Consider the following 18,792-nt stretch of genomic DNA (forward strand, 5'->3'; position numbering starts at 1 on the left):
TGATATGGTGATCTTCGTGGCTAATTTTCATCCCATGGTTCTTGACGTTGTTTTATCGTGATCATGCAATACCCTCGGTGCTTTCTGACTCGGCGTGTTCAAAAACGCACCGAGTTGATTGCTTTCGCCCCCAAATCTGGATCCTAGCGCGGAGTTGTGTGGAGAGGCATGAGGCGGAGAACGAAAAACCCCGGCATGGGTATCTAAATTTGAAGCGTCCAATAGGGAGCGACCAGCGCTCTTAACAATCCGAAAGCGAAGGACGTGCGTTACGCTCCGCGTCGGCGCTCTCCGATTGTCTGTTTACAGGTTACTACGTTCCTTACCTTCTCAACGATTGTGCATATGCAAAAGGTATCCGATTCCAAAGCTCCATACCATTTAGTTCTTGCGGACGGCAACACCCCAACAGCAATACGACCGCCCCACTACCCAGCCCACGGACCGCGGTCGCTCAATGTTGCTGCGATGCACCCACGCGGCCCCTTGCGAAGGCCAAGTTTGGAGCATGAAGCCTCAGACTGTATAGTTCTCCATGACACCTTCGCATGAGTATCGCTAAGGTTGGAGCAAAGACTGTATCCTCTCGTGAGACGCAGAATATGAAGCACTCAACTTCTTGGTCTGAATATGCGACCTGGGCACACAAGCACTTGGGGTTTCCTGTACGCTTGGTGATGATCGTTGTAGGTGGGTTGTGATGTCGAGATCGAAGAAGACCTCGTATAGCTGGTAAGGCAGTCATCGTATCTGAACATTAGAGAGTGCAGTTTCCGTGGGAGCGCACCACTGCAGGTATGAAAGCGTCCGGCTTCGTTTTTCTCAATCAGAATTCCAAGTCGACTTCTCTTAGCCGACACAGCTGGCTCATCATGCTTCGCGGTCGGCTGTAAGCTCGGCGCGCTTTCCCGTCGATTCGATCAGCCTTTGCACGTCGTCTGGGATCCATGAGATATGGCAAGATCAAGTCACCAAAGCAATCTCTGTTCAGCTATACGGCATTCCTCTAGAACTTTCGTCGTTGTCACGGTCTGGATACCTGGGCAGGGTCGCGACAGCAGCACATCGCTCGTGCACTTGTGCGTGATGTGAGTGGCTCGGGTGGTCCATAGCATTGGTGGCAATGGTCACCATCTGCGGAACGTCCGGAGCTTACGGCGATGGAGATGCGACAACGCTGTCATGGCTGGAATGCCGATGAGATGCCGTTCAGGAGTGTGACGTGCGTCAACCGGTGACGAAAAGCTAGCGGCGCGATTCCTTGGCGCCAGTAGAAGCTAGCGCGTAAACAGCTCATCCAGGCACACCGTTCGTTCTCTTCGCTGATACACGAACTCAACGCTACCCTCATTTTCCATCATTTAGCTTTAATTTTTGGATAGACCCCTTTCTATCGCTTAGCGGGTGTTGACCGCTTCGTCGACTTAGTAAGAATACCCCACTCCAGACTTCCCCCTAAGCAGCCGAAACATCCACACCTACGCTGCATAGCCAAGCTCGGTGAGATGGCAGGTGTTGGACACTTTGCCTCCTCCCTGCGACTCAGTCGGGATCGAAGTGCGCGACATATCCATTTAGGGCACGTAGGAAGAGACATTGTCCCTCGACTGATGCAGCCACGCAACGCACTGGTGCAAAACAACAAGGCAGCCCCATGATTGGATCATCTTCGACGTGACTGCTACCTAATTTCACCACTTTCGCTTCTGCCACATTTGAGCGCAAGTTGGAACAAAACTGCAACCACCTCGGCCCAACCCTTCCAGGATACTGACGCCCGCCAGAATGGACCCTTTTAGATATCGGAAGGCGTATGAGGCCATGGTGCATACAACGCAACTCATTGAAGAACGTCTGAATCAAGATGTTCAGCTCAACGAGGAAGGCACAGTTGATGACGATGGCGATGTACCAGAAGCCGCCTTCCAGGAGCAAGATCCGGACAGCATGGACTGGACGCCTACGGAATCGAATACTCCACCCCCAGAATGTGGACCACCCCCGACTCTATCGAGAAAGATGCGTCATCTTCTACCTGGTGGTGGAGACGGTGATCTGCAGGCCGAAGATCGTGGCGAGAACGCAGTGCTCCTACACAAGCTCAAAGAGGGGAAGATCATGGATGAATGCATTGACAAGCTGGTTCATGATCTGCCCGACGTCTTGAATTATCAGAAATCACTTTCATTCACTCCTTCGACGATCGAAGTACCTAAAGACTTTGGTCTGCAGCTCAGCATTTCGATAAACCACCATCTCGCTCAGATAGAGGATCGCAAGGCGCTGGAAAAGTACCGCAGGTTACTCGGACATCGCAAGGACGCGACCAAGAAGAAGCCCGTCAGGCTTGGTTTTGATCCAGTCGAATTGATCAAAAAACAAGCTGTAGCCTTTGGAAAAGACGTCCCTGCACCTGTCTGCACGCTAGACAACGAGATACATCCTATCTTCCGTCTGGATAACTGGCACGGTTGTCCAGATGGGATCTACGAGGTCTTGAAACCGGCTTTGCAACTAGCCACCTTGCTCTTGACATCTCAGGCCACTGCTCACTTCTGGCACACTCTGGTATTTGGCAAGAGGGAGGCCTGCGAGGAGACATCTGCAGCATATGGTCAGCCTTGTTTTCGCATTAAAGAGGACGTAGCATGGTCTGAAGAACACCATGCGACGTTCAAGAACTTTCTTGACAATCAGATCGATACGGTGCACTTCTACTTCCACCACGATCCTCTACCACCAGAGACTGCATATGCATCGATGGGTCTCGTCAAAGATTACAAGAACGGTTTGATGCGGAAGATTAATCACAAGTGTCATACGAGTCGCATCTGCCTTCATTCAGACTTCTACACTACCGCAAAGAAGCTCAGCTTACTACGATACCGGGAGCCTGCAATGGTACTGCGATACAACATGTTCCTTGCTACCTGTCTGGCCCATGAAGTTGCACACTTCTGTGAAGTATCTGGGCCGCATCACGACCATCCCTTGCTCTCCGAACCCGAGGTCTTCTTCGGCGACAACATGTGGACGGAGAGTGGAATCGCTTTCGAACTCAAGATCTTTGGTGGGCGCATTCACCCGCTGTCTAGCCGGATCGACTGTAAATTCGGGCTCGCTTGTCTGGACTACCCGCTCAAGGAACTTTACGACAAGGACGACAACGTTCTATATGCCTTGCCAATGGACTATATCCTCAAGCTACAACAGAAGGAAACATGGGAGCAAGACTTCAGCAAGGCTGGCCCGGATGTCTTCTTCGTTCCACGCACCGGAGGCCGCTCAATCGAGATCAACGGGACCAATCTGATGATCTGGGAAGATGAGAACGATGCAGAGATCTCGGATCATATTGATAACGAAAATACGGAGTGGATGCGCATGGATGATGGGTCGATTGCGAAGAACCCAAAAGCAAATAATCGCAAACCCCAGCGACAACCCGTGGTACCCCGATGGAACCCATACAACAACCAAAAGAGGAAACAAGCTGTCGAGACAGGAGCCCCGTGTGTCTCTACCGAGGTCGTGGAGATAAAAGATGAGGAGGCAAAAGAGGAACAGAAATTGGAGCCTCCTGAAAACGTTGAAGCAGGCAAAGGTGCTTCGGATCAGGATATGGCTTGATAAGAGATGGCGTTTTGTATGGAGAAAAGGGAGGAGGGATTGTTGCATTCACATTTAGCACGTTCTCTTGGATACCACTGCATTTGCGTAGGGCGTTGTTGTTTGTACTGCATTGGCATGAGCATCAACAGTCATCAACATTAATTATTTCTGTACGACTCAGGCTTCATCAAGCACTCTGTTCGCTATTCCGTCTGCATCTCGGTTCATTTCCCTGGGTACATGCCAGAGCCATATCTCTCTACTACGCGCCTCGTCGCTGCGTTCCATTTCGTTCAGCAAGTCGTGTATCTTTTTCAGAACTTGGAAATGCGCAACTGGTTCGCCGTTGGTACCCACGCCATCATTCTCGATCCAGCGTTCCATCCATTGGGTCATCGCTTTGACCAGAAAGCTTGAGTCGGTTGCAATTATGACACGAGACCTCCTGGTGAAGTGTATGTCCGTGACATAGCGGATCACGTCAAGCGCTTGTATGAGAGCCTCGATCTCCGCACGTGTACTCGTCTGAGGCAAAGACTTGTCAAGAAGACCACCTGTATTGTAACGAGATTCCCAACCGAATGAGACAGCCCATGAAGCTCGCGCTGTTGGTTGGCCGTTGTTACGACAAGCACCGTCAATAAAGACTACTACGCTTGTTTCGTCCACGATAGGATCTGGCTCGGACATGACGTTCATGCGCAGGTGAGAGACCCTTCTTCTGTCCCTGTCGTAGAAAAGAAGCTCGGATAGCGGAATGGAAGAGGTTCGAGGATCTTCAGACGGGTTGTAAAGACGTCGGATCTCTTCTCCGTACTTGTTGCGGGGCATGTTGTTGACTTTGCCCTTGATGTTGAGATGGGCTGGAGTTGTGAGACGTCTATTGTGCAGCGGCTGAGTCGGAACTTATATAGTAGTGGTGATAGTGTTTCGGCTTTATTATCAACACCTCAGAGTTGCGTCCATGGTTGTTTACATTACAAGCAGAGGTATTGACCTGACCGCGCCTACAGCTGTGCTAGTCCAATCCGGCTAGCGTGCGGGTAAGCGAGGAACTCTTGGCAGCAGTCACTGGAGCCCGAATTCTCCTTCCTGACAACGACGCACGCCTATTGTCTACTACCCCCGCCGAACGTAACCCCAGACCTTTTCGCCGATTCCACGATGGCGGACACCCAGAAAGATGCGCTATTCAAGACGGTGCAGATCGACGCCCTGGTACGTAGGAAAAGTGCGGCGCCAGTACCCCACTGTGCGCCCCGCCATTGTGCTGGAGACAAGCCGTTATAGAAGCCTGGTGTAGCTATGAGAGACTGACTGTGGTCCTCAGGTCGCGATCAAGATCGCTACCGCAAGCGGCAAGTCGTTCCCCTCGCTCGCGACCGGAAGCATTGTCGGCATGGAGAAGAACGGCGTCCTAGAAATCACAAACTCGTTCCCCTTCCCCGAAGTCTCTGCTGCCGTGCAGACCGATGGCCAAAACGATACCGTCGCAAACCTCGCCGCTGGTGCTCCCCGCGCCAAGCAGAACATCGCATACGGAAACGAGATGATCAAGTTCCTCCGAGAGGTCAACGTGGACGCGAACAACGTCGGCTGGTACACAAGCACAAGCATGGGCAACTTCGTCAACCTGAACACCATCGAGAACCAGTACTTCTACCAGAGCCAGCCAAACGAGAGGACCGTCGCTTTGATCTACGACGTAAGCAGGAGTTCTCAGGGTACCCTGAACCTGCGCGCATACAGGCTCTCTCCTTCTTTCGTGACGGCATACAAGGAGGGCAAGTTCACGACTGAGAGGTATGCATAACCGATTCCAGATAAAAGTGGAAACTAACAATCCCAGCCTCCAGAAGAGTGGTCTCCGCTACCACGACATCCTGGTCGAGCTTCCAGTCACCATCCGCAACTCCCACCTCCTCACCTCGCTTCTACACCAGCTACCTTCCGACGCGCCCAAGCAGGAGCTCAAGTTCCCACCCAACCTAGCCGCTCTGCAGCAGGACCCGAACACCCCTCAGGCACCTCTCTTCCCCAACTACGACTCGCTCGACCTCTCCATTGACCCCTTCCTTGAGAAGACCTGCGACTTGCTCCTTGAGAGCATCGAGAACCACCACACAGAGATCAACAACTACCAGTACTACCAGCGTTCGCTCGCTCGTGAGCAGACCAAGATCACTGCATGGCAGCAAAAGCGCAAGGCTGAGAACGCGGCGCGCACAGCCTCAAAGCAACCTCTCCTTCCCGAAGACGAGTGGCAGAGGCTGTTCAAACTGCCCCAGGAACCCAGCCGACTGGAGACGCTCCTCAACTCGAGACAGGTGGAGCAATACTCGAGGCAGGTGGACGGTTTCACGGCAGGCGTCACTTCCAAGATGTTCGCTGTCAAGAGCAATCTTCTTCCTGGAGAGTAGATCTGGTAGATGTGGCTGTATTTCATGATTATGCTTCTCTTCGTCACGGCATGGGCATGGCGTTGCGGGTTAGCGGTCCCTTTGACGGGACTGGATTTGATCTTTTAGATGGAAGGACCACGATGATTATGTGAAGGGGCATTTCTAGCGTTTGTCCATGTGTTCCGATGCCAAAAGTTGGGAATGCCGCAAAAGCGTTGATGTTCAAACAAACGCTGCTCAGCTAGGCGGCTGAAAGCTCTCCTAAGCGTGTGCGGAGCGACCATTGCCACATAGAGTGCTGAATCAGACAAAGAAGTAATCAACACGCGTTCGCGACATCAATACGGGTGCTCTCCATGCTGAATGTGTCTACACCTGTAATACTCGCCAACCCTAACTACTCGGATACCGGATCGACGGTGGACCTGCATCTTTCACGAAAACGGCTTGGGCTAAAGCAGCGTCCAACACCGGCGCCATCATGCAACAGGCTTCCTCGCCTGTCCTCCAGCAGCTCCGGTCACTGCACCCTGGCGCTCTCCAGACGCTACACCAGTCGCCCGACGGAACGCTATATCCCCACAATCAGGTCCTGCCCGAGCTGCAGAACCTCCACACGAGCGATGTATACCAACAGCAATACGCCCTGAGCGGGCCATCGCACCAACAACCACCGTCGCATGCGCTGCCAGTACACTTTGAGCAACACGCGCTCCCGCCTTCAGGGCCGTACCCGCCATTCCAGCCGGCGGGCTATCAGCATGGCACGAGTCCGCGATTCATGAACGCGCCCCCTCCCCCGCTTCAAGAACACGCGCAACAGTATCACGCATCCCCTCAGACGGTACAACGACCGGTCCAGCAACTTCCTCTCCCACCGCCTGCACCGCCAATACTCGCGGCGCCGCAGCCACTGCCACGCCATGTAGAACCAGCACCTCTGCTGCATAAGCAGGAGAGCCAGGATGGGTACGTTGGCTTGAGCGTAGCGACAAAGCGCACCCTACTGATCCTTCGATAGCGACGACACTCCATTGTCCAACCATGGCCAGTTCCAAGGCCTGAAGCTCATTCCCAATCCACCAGACTTGGAAGAATGGAGGGAGAGACTGTTTCATGTCGATGACATGATCACTCTGACCGAGGAGCAGTATGATAACTTGCTCGCATACTCAGGATTATGCGCTGACCACCTTCTTAGGTTCCAGACTTACTTCCCTCATATCGACAACGTCTACTCACATCGCTCGACCCAACGGCATAAACGCAAACGCTTCGTATCGCACTACTGGGATTGCCGACTCAAAGGGCGACCACCGGGCACCAAGAAATCCACAGACCCAGACAAGAAGAAGAGGAAGAGAGTTGCAAGAGAGCGGGACCTGTGCGATGTCAAGATCAAGATTACTGAGTTCTTCGATCGACGGGAGTATGAGGAACAACTTGGTCGACGACCACCAGGCACAGAGAACGACCCGCCGAGCCCGGTCGCATCGACCATGCCGCTGAACCCCAACCGGACGGGTCAGAATCAGAATTCGCAGTTTTTCGGGCAGCAACCGCTACTGCCGCAACAACCGGCTGGGAGTTGGGATATGCCTCCAAATATAAGCGCTCAGCCAGCCATGAACATGCCAGAATACGCTCCTTCGTCCGGCGCTCCATCGAAGAAATTCTATACATTCCAGAGGGTGAATGGAAACGGTGGGAATGGCAAAGGCGATGGCGTTGCCGGGCCACATAAGCATTCGCTTGAGGAGAGTGATCGTGTAAAGAAGAATAGTGTCATCAGGTGGCAGGCCAAAATCGACAAAGACGACAGGAAGAGATCGCAGGTAAGCTTCACTTCTTTCTTTGATCTCAGACTCCGCTCTCCCGTTCCACCGACCCATCTAGCCATGGTGATATGCAATGGCGATCCACACTGCCCGCAGATCAAGCGCATACGTCATTTTGATGCATGCTTGGAACACCGACTATGCCCATTGCTCAACTTGCAGGCATTTAAGACAGCCTGCTTGGTTCTTACACTGATTCGAAGTCTTCGACATTATTCATGAGTTCTTTCTGTAAACTTCGCACATTGCCCTGTTTTTTACCATATCCCTGCACTCGTCCTTCCACCATCTCCAAGACTACGTTTTGTTCAACCCTTTCTTCATTCCAAACACCATCTTTGCGAATCAGTAGTGAGACCATTCGATCCAAAATGACCGACACCAACCAGGGCGGAGATCCTTCCAAGAAGACGTACCACAAAAAAGCCACCGGCAATGCCTTGACAACAGTCAAGAACCATTCCAAAGAAGACGACCTAAAACTATACGGTAGCGCATTCTGGTAAGCCACACCTCCCCAATCCCCCCAACCCCACGCCCAACCAACTAACCCCACCCAGCCCCTTCGTCCAACGCGTCTGGATATCCCTCGAGCACAAGCAAATCCCCTACCAATACATCGAAGTCGACCCCTACAAGAAACCGCAATCCCTCCTCGACGTCAACCCGCGCGGTCTCGTCCCCGCCCTGCGCCACGGCCCTACATGGTCGACCCACGAATCAACGGTTATAATGGAGTATCTCGAAGACCTGCAGGCTGGACCGCACCTCCTGCCTCCGGATGCGCAAACACGTGCGACTTCGCGTCTTTGGGCCGATCATGTTAATCGGAATGTTATTCCGTGGTTTTATAAATTACTTCAGTGTCAAGACGCTGCTGAGCAAGTGTCTCATGCGAAGGAATTGAGGGATCAGATCGGGAAGTTGGTCGATGCCGCGGATCCCACTGGGCCTTTCTTTCTCGGTCCGCACATCTCGTTTGTAGATGTGCAGATCGCGCCGTGGGTTCTGCGTTTGCGGCGCGTGTTGGGTCCGTATAGGGGGTGGCCTGAGGCGGAAGAGGGGAGTAGGTGGAAGAGGTGGATTGACGCGATTGAGGCGGAGAGGAGTGTCAAGATGACGACGAGTACGGATGAGCTTTATTTGGATAGTTATGAGCGGTATGCGGAGAATAGACCCGGGACTAGTATGTTGGCGGATGCGGTTGATAGTGGGAGGGGGTTGCCTTGAGGAGGGGTAGGGGTAGATGGGGATCTATCAGTATTGCTGGTACATGCTGTACGCACTGATTCTCAAGATTTGACCTAAGACTTGCACTAATAGATATGGCGAGTAGTTGTTCTAAGCAAAGTTTCATGTTATATTGATGCATCTTGCTATTTCCACACGACTCCAATTCAAATTATTTGCACGAACAGGGTCGAGATTGTCAAGATGATAAGCAAACATTGACTCCTTTGCAACAAGTCCAGACCGGCGACAGTCTACGATATTCCCAAATTGGGTACAAAGAGTGAATCATAGCCACGCAATCAAAAGATGGTTACAGTGGTGTTGCCAAAGCGGTTCAGCGCCTCCCTGCCAACCTCCTCATGCAGACACATTCCGCCAAACCCGATCCTCACAAACGAAAGCTTGCTCCCCGAGTCCTCCATTGCATTCATCTGAGTCTGGTTGAGGTTTTCGAGTGGTTGAAGCAGCAGGCCTAAGAACCTGTAGCCTTCAGGATGAGGAAGACGAGGAAATTCCTCGGCCAGACCATCATCTTCCAATGTACAAATTATCAACAGGAATATGGGGTTGTCGATGGCATGGTCCGGGAGCAACAATAGTGGGTTAGCTGGATCGTCGAGCACACAGTAGCAGTCGTCTTCTCCAGACCAGTCAAGTTTCGGGGCCCAACCCGGAGCCCAACCCGGACTACAAGCGAAACAGGAACCGAACGACGAGTCTCCGCTATGCCATTCCACGAAGGTCTGCCATGGGCCTTCAGACTTTTTCCATGTTCCTGCCAACGGGAACAACGGCGCTCGCAACGTAATTTGCCCCCCAGAAACCATCCCTCTGGGGTCGGATGTACTGGGATAGGTACAGACGACAAGTACATCAGCAACATCCTCCCAAATATCGTGGATCTCTGTATATTTCACATTGCCTTCGATAGAAGCCCAGGACCAGGATGGTGACCTAGATTGGGAATTCTGTTCTTGTTCTGGACGTTTGCCACATTGACTCCACCAAAGTAAGCTGCGTGGCATGTGAGATTCCCAAAGTCCAGCATGATAGCGGTCCGAGTGTTCTTCGAAGGAATTCGTCAAACTTGATATTGCTGGCAACCTGTCTTTGCAAAAGCTTATTTGGCGCCCCGTGTAATGCTCTAAGATGTTTTCCCAGATTTTAGACGGGCTCCATATATCATTGCGTAGCGTGTAACGAGACCACCAGATAGGTCTACATTCGCAGATTGTCCCTTCCTGACAAACGAAAACACTCTCATCCTCTGTGAAATGAACTATCCGCGTAGAAAGCAGTTCCTCTTGTAAACACCAAGCGCGCTTCCGTAACGGCAATCGGGTAGTTTTCGCAAAAGGGAGGTCTGTGAGGTCTTCTTCGAATTCATGCTCTATGCCGTCGCGAACGTATACAGCAAAAGCTTTACCATTGTGGACTACGTCGAGTTTTTGTGTGGTGCGACGACGATTCAGTAGACCCTGTTGTCCGTTCTCAGATGCAGATGCAGCAATCGTGAGGTAGGCATTCGAGAATATTTTGGCCATTTGTGAGGATTGTTCGGCCCAATCGTCCACAGAGTCTTGTAAGATGCCTGACACGGCAGCAAAACTTAGTAAAAGCGACGACACGGCTTGATTTTAGGAATCACTTACAAAGAGAATCAATCCAAATATAGTCAATACTGAGCTCGTGCGTGAGCAATATGGCTTCTTGGAATGTCTTAGGTAGCGATATCCAATTGATGCCATCTCTTTCAAAGCTAGACACTCTGGCAGTTGTGGTGTTGATGATAGGGGTAGAGCCCCAGCAGTGACTTAGAGTGGTATATCGAAAACCAGTTTCTTTCAAAGATGCGTCATCTCTTGCTGTTTCACGCAAACGAACTTGGAAAGACATGTTATCACTTCTGATGTGTAGTAGCCGCTTTGGGATGAATCGAGGTGGCTCCAACTTCTCCAAGAGTTGCTGCCGGCTATCGACGACGTTACAAGTGCTGGTGTGATGTTTGTTACATTCGTCAAGCATGCGATTGATCGACTGAGCACATTCCTGAATGCTCGCATTCTCATCGGGCACGAAGTTCGAAGTCATAAAAGGCCAAGGGCAGCTATCCCCTACAGTTCGTCAATAGGCACCCAATGTGGCCGCTTGGAAAATCCTCATAGATAATGTGTGTCCTACCTGATGCGGCATAGAACGTTACAATGCAACAAACTGCAGTGTCAGTACATGACATGTAGTTGATTAGGTGAAAGTGAAGGGACCTCTGGAACGTACCTCCATCCCCCGTACTCCTTGTCACTCTTAGACGTGCTGCGTTTTGCTCGGCCCCCAAGATTCCCGGAAACACAGATACTGAATCAGTATTCTGAATCACTGTATGTACGACGATGCAAGCTGTCTCGCTAACTCGTTGAAGAAGCTTGCACAGCCAGCATCCTTCGGTCGCTGTGCACTGCAACTCCGCATACGTTGTTCTCATGGGATTTGGATCTGGCAATCGAAGATTTAGGCAAGTTTGGCAATCTGAATCGCTCATACAAAGATCCAGCTCTTCCTTCGACGATTCAGCCTGCGAGAAAGACGCCGCATCGTCGGGGTATGAAGTGTTTGACATCGTGCCACAACCGTGTTTACCGGCTGGCCGCTGAGAATGAGTACTGCATAAAGAACAAGACGACGGGTGATAAGTCAAAGAAATCGGAAAGCGCTAAGATGCGTTTGTGTGAGGGACAAGATAGCAAGGAAAGCTGACACGGAATGAAGAAGGCTGAGTCTCAGCCTGATGACGTCGGATCACGCTGTGGCTTTCATGTTCCGTTTCCATGGAGGATATGTAACCAATGAAGACCGATGCACAGTCTAATCCATACGAGGAGACAGCTCTGACCGATAACACCTAGGCCATGCATCAAAATGCTACCTGCGTAATGGGATGATGAGCAGAGACGAAACACGCGATCCGATTCCAGGGCGGGAAAGCTTCGGGCATAGCTCTACAGCCATTATTGTGTGAGGAAAGCGAAACAGCACAGGAAGTAAGTCGAAATCGCAGTTTGCCAGTGCTCGAGATAGAGTGAGTGAGAAGCCCAAAGGGAAGCGCAGCTGCACGCGCTCCCCTCTCACTAGCGCGTCTATGAGGGGCAATCGCGGGGCACCAATCTACGCAGCAGCAGTCTCAACACCAAACACCGTCGCATAACAACTCAAGTCCCCCCACACAACCGCAACCATGTTCAAGAAAGAGTAAGCTGCTTTACGCGTCGCCGAACAGAAAGAAAGGACTAACAGAAACACAGCATAACCTCGGGCGCAAAATCAAAGGTCAAATCCAGCGCCCAACGCGCCATCCGCTCAAAAGTGCTGGAGGAATACCCGAGATTAGAACCGTATATCGAGGATATATTGCCGAAGAAGGAGCAATTAGATTTGGTTAAGCTGTACGTCCATCTCTCACCCCCAAACTTCCACCCTGTCCAAAGTACACAGGAAAGAGGAAGTGCTAATCACTACAACAACAGACCCGACCGCGTATCCCTCTACACCCTGCACACCACCCCCCTCTTCTTCCAACACATGGACGACGCCCTCCTCCCGCACCTAACCCTCGTGCACAAATACCCCTTCGCCTTCCACCGACTACGCATCGACCGCGGCGCCATCCGCTTCGTGCTCTCCGGCGCGACCCTAATGGCACCCGGTCTAACATCGCCCGGCGGCCGCTTACCAGGACCTGAACTGAGCGACGAGGACAAAGAGGTGTATGGGGCGCAGGATCTGAAGGAGGGCGAGGTGGTGGTTATTGAGGCGGAGGGCAAGGAGACGGCGTGTATGGTGGGCGTGTTGAAGATGGGGACGGAGGAGATGAAGAGGGTTAAGAAGGGGCAGGCGTGTGAGGCGGGGCATTATTTGGGGGATGGGCTTTGGGGGTTGAAGTTGGATTGAGTAGAGGGGTTTTGATGGTATGGGCGAGATGAAGTACATGAGCAGGGCACAGCTGTAGAGTCGCGGACAGCAGAATGGTTGGAGGTGGAATGGCTTCTGATTAGATGCCACTCGAGGCTCTGATCAGACACGATATGATAGCTTATCTTGCTATATGCAAGATGGTTACCGATCTCAAAACGGGATCTCCATGAATACAAACGAAGTTGAACATGGTATCATATTTCTAATCGTGAAGACTGCTCTCTAGTATGACCAATGCATATGCCAGTGATTCACTCTGTGCAGTCGGGTTGTAGCATCTTATTGCGGTGCACCTCGACCGGCACCACCACCACCGCCTCCCATGAAGTTCCGGGCCCTGATATCTCGTTAGTCGTAATCATTCCAATGAGCAAATCCTCAACTTACATCTCAGCCAGGTTAGGGTCGTTCATGAGATCCTGCATATTGGGCATTCCACCTCCGCTTCCACCACCGCCGCCGCCTCGACCAGCACCACCGCCACCTCCACCACCGAACTGTTGAGCCATTTCCGCTATCCTAGGGTTGTTCATGAGGTTGCTCATCATATCCGGGTTGCTCATAAGGTTCTGAGCCATCTGCCTCATCATCGGGTTCTGCATAAGGCCCGCGAGATCGGGCATGCCGCCGCCTCCACCGCCGCCACCACCGAGCATACCAGCCAGAGCAGAAAGATCAGGCATTCCGCCGCCACCACCACCCATACCGCCAGCTCCTCGGGCAGCGTCGGGCGCACCGACATCACCACCGTCCTCTTCGACCTTCTTCTTGGCTGTCTCGTAGCCCTTGCGCATGACTTCTGAACCGCCGCCCTCTGCGTCCATACCCGACTTGTATGCCTCCATAGCGCCCTTTGCGTCGCCGAGAACGTACTTAGCGAGACCGAGACGCGACCAGGCCTTGGAGTAGTTGGGGTCGGCAGCGACTGCCATCTCAGCGTCCTCCTTTGCGAGCTCGTGCTTGCCCTGGCCTGAGTATGCGGCGGCGCGGTTGGAGAGGTAGATGGGGTTGAGGGGGATAACTTCGAGAGCGGCGGTATAATGCTTGACAGCACCATCGTAGTCCTTCTTCTTCATCGCCTCGTTACCCAGTCCCTTCAGTCTCTCGGCTTCATCCTTGTTCGGCCCGCCTGGTCCTGACCCGGCGGCAGGTGTCTGTGGCGTCGCTGGGCGGGCCTCCTTTGCCGACGAGGATCCCTCAGTTGTGGCGGTCGTCTTTCCCTTGAGCTTCTCGTAGACGTTGTAGATTGCGAGCAAGTTCTGGTCGCCAATGGCGTCCTTCTTTGCGGCCTCATCCGCAGCGTCGACCTTGAAAGCTTCGGCGATGCAGTTGGCGGCGACTTCGAGCTGTTCGGCGTCGTCGGGCGCTACGGAGCCGTCGGTCTGCGAGGTCTGGAGGAAGTCGAGGATGGCGAGCGCGAGGCGCTTCTTGGATTGGAAAGCCTGGGACTGTGAGCCATTGTTTACGTGCGCAAGTGGGGCAGACTTACCATGACGGCGTGATGTGTGTGTTGGAAGGGTCTCGCAGGCTGGGTACTAGGAACAATGGAGTACGTTCCCTGGTAGTAAGCTTATGAACAGGTGTTCAGGTAGGTACAGGACTATGGTTGGTTGCAAGTCTGAGATCAACGCATTGAAACTCGAAGCTTCCGTCGGTCAATTGGCGGGGCAGTCCGCCGCCGCCAGTGCCAAGCTGCTACCACCAGCCCTGTAGTGTTCACTATCAAACGCCGCGAGCAAAGAATGTGAATTTCATGGATTTGAGATTTAACTGGCGTCATTCAAGCCATCAAGTGCTTTCATTTACACGTCTACTCTTACACCCACTACTATATATAACATGCTAGAAGGTGAGATGGGTATCTACAAGTCTCTAATCGTCGCTCAATCCTTCCCAAGCACCCTTGGGCTTCTCTTTCGGCCACAGTGAGCTGAACCATGATTCTTCTTTTGAAAGAGACATGCTCTTAGCGCGCTCTTCAACTTCGCGGTCTAATGCAAACCTCCGCATGCGCTCGGCGATTCTCGGGTCCAGCACCATCTCGTCTAGCCATACGCGCTCCCTGGTATCGCCTTCTTCGCGCTTTCGTGCTGTCTTGGACCAGTCTGGTTCTTCGTGTGCAAGTAATCGTTGTTGCTCCCACTGTGCCTGACTGTGTCCGTCTTCCTCGTTTGTGACAGACGCTTCGCCTGCAGTCTCGAAAGGTCGGTATGCACCGAGAACAGCGGCAGCGGTTTCCCTGCCAATGTCATCCGCCGCTTGTCGCTTGTTCAGGAAACGGAACATGCGAATGGGGAAGTTGAAGAATCCGAGAAGGTGGGGAAGAGGCACTACGGCGGCGGGACCAAGTGCTTGCGGGCAGTTTTGGGAGAGTACGGCGTTGTGGTATTCGGCGGTTGAGATGAATGGTGGTGGTTGCTTCTTCTTCTTGGGTTTGTTCTCCTCTTCCTTCGGCTTCTCAGCCTCTTCTGCCTTTGGAGTTTCGGGTGTAGCGGTAGGTGATGCATCGTCGGTCGTGGCAGGTGTTGTGCTGTCAGAGGGTGTTTCGGTTGACGCAGGTGTGGGTTCGATCGCAGCAACCGGTACCTCTACCGTCGGTTCTGATGATGGCGGAGGGTCCAGAGGTCCCAGCCAACCCTCATGTAGTCCTCGAACATATTCTTTCCATGTGTGTCTGCCGATAACGATGTCTCCTCCTGGTCCACTCCACTGGCTCACACCAGCTCTTTGCCTTAGTCCTTCCAACTCCTCCTCAAGCCCTGGCTCCAATGGCTCGGCAGTCGCCTCGCCCCTCTTCTTCCTCAGCTTCCGTATCCGTTCTGCCAATCCAGCTCTGACGTCTCCTTCCCTTCGACCCTCGACCGCATCCCAATCTAACGCCGCTGCGACCAGAATGGGCTTGACGTATTCGTGGAAGTGATCGCGCGCGGGTACTATTCCATCCGCCGGCGGTGCAGATAAAAATATCGTAAGCCTCCTCGGCAGCTGGTGTACGTCCAACGGCTCGTGTGCGATGTGCTCAACAACCTTTGCCCACTTCTTCTGTATGCGCTTCTTCTGCCTGCGATCATACATGACCGCCGCAGTCCAAGACCCAGTAATCGAAAGAAAAATCATCCAATTGCGCGACGGCAGCTTGAAGCGAAAGTTCGGCAGGCCTGCAATTGTTAGTAGTGCTCCGCATGAGACAGTAGATCCACGCACCCATCATTCTCCAGACGGGATTCGGAGGCTTCTGCGGTTTGCTGGGCCCGGCAGAAGCCTCGCCCGCAGCTGAGGCTTTTGCATCCGGTTCGGCCATGCTGGTGTGGACGGCGTTGGTGGTTGCGGTGTTGGTCGCGCGCCCCAAAAATTTCCTTGACTGCCTATCGGCGAGCGCGGGAATGGATCGGAGCAGGCTAGTCATCGCTCCCAACGACCTGACTTAGCGAGTGATGGTCCCCACCTCTGCCCCTCACCCCTCAGTGACATTATTGGGACCTTGGACCGCATTTCGCGGCTCTGTTTCCCGTGGATTTGCCAACGTATTGTACAATAAAATTCAAGATTTTGCCATCAAATCACCTTCGGGTAATGCGATAACACCTCACGGTGGTAAGTTCTGCCTGTACGCAGTACCTATTAGACATCTTCTAACTGTACCTTCAGGTATGGTCTAGTGGTATGACGTCGCGTTGTGGCTGGCGGACACTAAGTGTCCCGATCCAGATCCGCGCCAGCCTGGGTTCGAGTACGTTCTTTCCCAATACATTGGTGGTCCTGAGACATCGTCTAACATGTCTACAGTTCCCAGTACCGCCAAATTGCGACATTCTTTTTCGCCTTTTTGTAAGTTTCTTTAGCAAGAGACTAGTGGGCATTCTTTTTGCCTCTCACGACTTCTACCTTGAAGGACTGCAGCACTTCACATATCTCTAAGCATGTGTATCACGCCTTAAACAAACTGCCTGCTTTTTAGTTTACTAGATAAGGAGCATCACACAGACAAGAAAGCAGGTCACCACTCTCTGCCTTTACAAAGGAAGATTGCTTGCATACTTCTCCGAACGCATTTAATGCTTACGAAGCAATATGCTTGTTCTAAAATCTTGTAATTGACCTTGACTACTTCTCTAGGGCGCACACATATGCAGACTTGCTTATATTGCTCTCTGCAGTGCATCGGAAGTCTCTTTTGCCCTTTAGACTTGGTTAGTCTCGTCTCTAGGGACAACAGATTATGCACTAGAAGGATTCATTTTAAGGATGTATTGTATCTAAATGCTCGTTGATATCGGACTCTGCTATCCGAACGTTACAAATCGGGCAGTCGACAAGTAATTTCTTCTGCATGACAGGATCATGCTCCTCATCTCGCGGCCGTTTCTGGCCAGCGCTCGAAGCTATCGGCGTTGATGGAGGGACGACATCGTCCACGACTGCAGACGCCACACCTGGCCCATCATTCGAAGACTTGGTCGAGGTTTCATCATCGCCAATGACAATAGGTACATCAGAAGTCTTGCCCTCCACCTTGACATCCTTCTTGATCCAACCATCCAACTTATTCTTCTGCCGTCCCGCCCGCTCCTTGGTACTCATAGCCTCCAGCTGTTTCTTAGTCGGCGCCGGTTCCTGGATCTTGTGATAAGTGCCCCCACATTCGGCCTGATGTCTTGAGTACCACGTGTCACCCTTGCCAGGAGCTCGGTTCATGCTTCGCTTGACGAGGCCAAAGTACGGCGGCTGGCTTCTGCAAGGACCGTCGCACTGCCAGACGTGGGTGCGGTAGCTGTCGACTTCATCGTGGAAGGTATGGTAGATGGTGACTTCATAGTTGCCGTGGTTGTTCACGGCGTCGGCAAGCAGCTGGAAGCCGACGCCATGCCCAGTACCGTCATCCCCGCGCGAGTGCTTCCACGATGTGGTGATGAAGAAGTAGGCGTGGATTGCTTCATGTAGCAGTGTGTTGATGGTATCCGACCGAGGACGATACTGCAGCAGTGGCGTGGACAGCTTCAGACGGATGCGCGTGAACTTGTTGGTCTTGGGATCCCGGGATAGCTCACATATGCCAGCGCACTGGATCTATTGTTAGCCGGTGTTTGACACGGCAGTCTAGAAGCGGGTGGGGCAACGGTCCGGAGACACGAGGGCGGCTTCAGAAGTGGTGGATGAGACGCGTGGAAAGCAAATTGTGACGCGCAAAGAAAACCTACCAGAGTCAAACGCGGCGACCAGATGACTTCGACACGTGGGAGGAGCAGTTTGCGGAAGTAGAGGATGTTATACAGGGCGAACAGCTCGTGGATGTCGACAAAGGGCTCGCCGTTGTTCAAGATGGCGTTGATGCTCTTCAGAGCGTCGTCCTGCTCAGGGGACAGCGGCTGCAGGGTCGCAACGGCCGCCAATGCAGCGTCCTCGTCGGTAACGGGCATGGCACATGCGAAACATAGTCGACTGTTAGTCGGGCGTGTTTAGCAGGGTGGCAGTCCAGGCACGCCAGGGTCTGGATTAAGGGAGATCGCCATGGAAGGCTGTTTCGGGTGCCGTGTGGCTCGTAGGGCTGCAATGCATGTGCACAAAACAGCCCTAGCGCGTGGAGATGATTGTTCGACACCACCAAGTGTCGTGACTTGGCTGTGCGGTGCCCCTTGCGCCTTCGTAATTAAGAGAGCCCGCCGAGTGCTTTGTCTGCCCCTGACGCCGTGGAAAATCTGGCCGTCTTTGCTTTCTCACACATACAAAGAAGCGTGGGG

At 52.8% G+C, this 18,792-nt stretch overlaps 8 protein-coding genes across 8 annotated transcripts; 4 read left to right on the plus strand and 4 right to left on the minus strand.

The window, feature by feature from the left end:
• Nucleotides 1-1,785: 1,785 nt before the first annotated feature.
• J4E85_007825 (uncharacterized protein) lies at nucleotides 1,786-3,630 on the plus strand (the record flags this gene model as incomplete). The annotated part of the gene is made up of 1 exon (XM_051472055.1): nucleotides 1,786-3,630. The coding sequence occupies one exon, from the start codon at nucleotides 1,786-1,788 to the stop codon at nucleotides 3,628-3,630; it is 1,845 nt and encodes a 614-aa protein (XP_051324252.1).
• Nucleotides 3,631-3,789: 159 nt separating this feature from the next.
• Nucleotides 3,790-4,443, minus strand: J4E85_007826 (uncharacterized protein; the record flags this gene model as incomplete). Its single annotated transcript, XM_051472056.1, has 1 exon — nucleotides 3,790-4,443. One exon carries the CDS (start codon nucleotides 4,441-4,443, stop codon nucleotides 3,790-3,792), a length of 654 nt encoding a protein of 217 aa, XP_051324253.1.
• Nucleotides 4,444-4,776: 333 nt separating this feature from the next.
• Nucleotides 4,777-6,032, plus strand: J4E85_007827 (uncharacterized protein; the record flags this gene model as incomplete). Its single annotated transcript, XM_051472057.1, has 3 exons — nucleotides 4,777-4,830; nucleotides 4,943-5,415; nucleotides 5,462-6,032. 3 exons carry the CDS (start codon nucleotides 4,777-4,779, stop codon nucleotides 6,030-6,032), a joined length of 1,098 nt encoding a protein of 365 aa, XP_051324254.1.
• Nucleotides 6,033-6,495: 463 nt separating this feature from the next.
• On the plus strand, nucleotides 6,496-9,082 carry J4E85_007828 (uncharacterized protein; the record flags this gene model as incomplete). The annotated part of the gene is made up of 5 exons (XM_051472058.1): nucleotides 6,496-6,983; nucleotides 7,036-7,164; nucleotides 7,216-7,849; nucleotides 8,242-8,354; nucleotides 8,413-9,082. 5 exons carry the CDS (start codon nucleotides 6,496-6,498, stop codon nucleotides 9,080-9,082), a joined length of 2,034 nt encoding a protein of 677 aa, XP_051324255.1.
• Nucleotides 9,083-12,317: 3,235 nt separating this feature from the next.
• On the plus strand, nucleotides 12,318-13,030 carry J4E85_007829 (uncharacterized protein; the record flags this gene model as incomplete). Its single annotated transcript, XM_051472059.1, has 3 exons — nucleotides 12,318-12,331; nucleotides 12,385-12,525; nucleotides 12,607-13,030. The coding sequence occupies 3 exons, from the start codon at nucleotides 12,318-12,320 to the stop codon at nucleotides 13,028-13,030; spliced, it is 579 nt and encodes a 192-aa protein (XP_051324256.1).
• A 303-nt stretch (nucleotides 13,031-13,333) lies between these two features.
• J4E85_007830 (uncharacterized protein) lies at nucleotides 13,334-14,546 on the minus strand (the record flags this gene model as incomplete). Its single annotated transcript, XM_051472060.1, has 3 exons — nucleotides 13,334-13,391; nucleotides 13,442-14,496; nucleotides 14,544-14,546. 3 exons carry the CDS (start codon nucleotides 14,544-14,546, stop codon nucleotides 13,334-13,336), a joined length of 1,116 nt encoding a protein of 371 aa, XP_051324257.1.
• A 380-nt stretch (nucleotides 14,547-14,926) lies between these two features.
• On the minus strand, nucleotides 14,927-16,355 carry J4E85_007831 (uncharacterized protein; the record flags this gene model as incomplete). Its single annotated transcript, XM_051472061.1, has 2 exons — nucleotides 14,927-16,212; nucleotides 16,259-16,355. 2 exons carry the CDS (start codon nucleotides 16,353-16,355, stop codon nucleotides 14,927-14,929), a joined length of 1,383 nt encoding a protein of 460 aa, XP_051324258.1.
• Nucleotides 16,356-17,293: 938 nt separating this feature from the next.
• On the minus strand, nucleotides 17,294-18,471 carry J4E85_007832 (uncharacterized protein; the record flags this gene model as incomplete). Its single annotated transcript, XM_051472062.1, has 2 exons — nucleotides 17,294-18,115; nucleotides 18,253-18,471. The coding sequence occupies 2 exons, from the start codon at nucleotides 18,469-18,471 to the stop codon at nucleotides 17,294-17,296; spliced, it is 1,041 nt and encodes a 346-aa protein (XP_051324259.1).
• Between the last annotated feature and the right edge of the window lie 321 nt (nucleotides 18,472-18,792).

This window comes from Alternaria conjuncta (genome assembly GCF_024043145.1).
Source record: "Alternaria conjuncta strain BMP 0040 chromosome Unknown scaffold_11, whole genome shotgun sequence".
NCBI lineage: Eukaryota > Fungi > Ascomycota > Dothideomycetes > Pleosporales > Pleosporaceae > Alternaria > Alternaria conjuncta.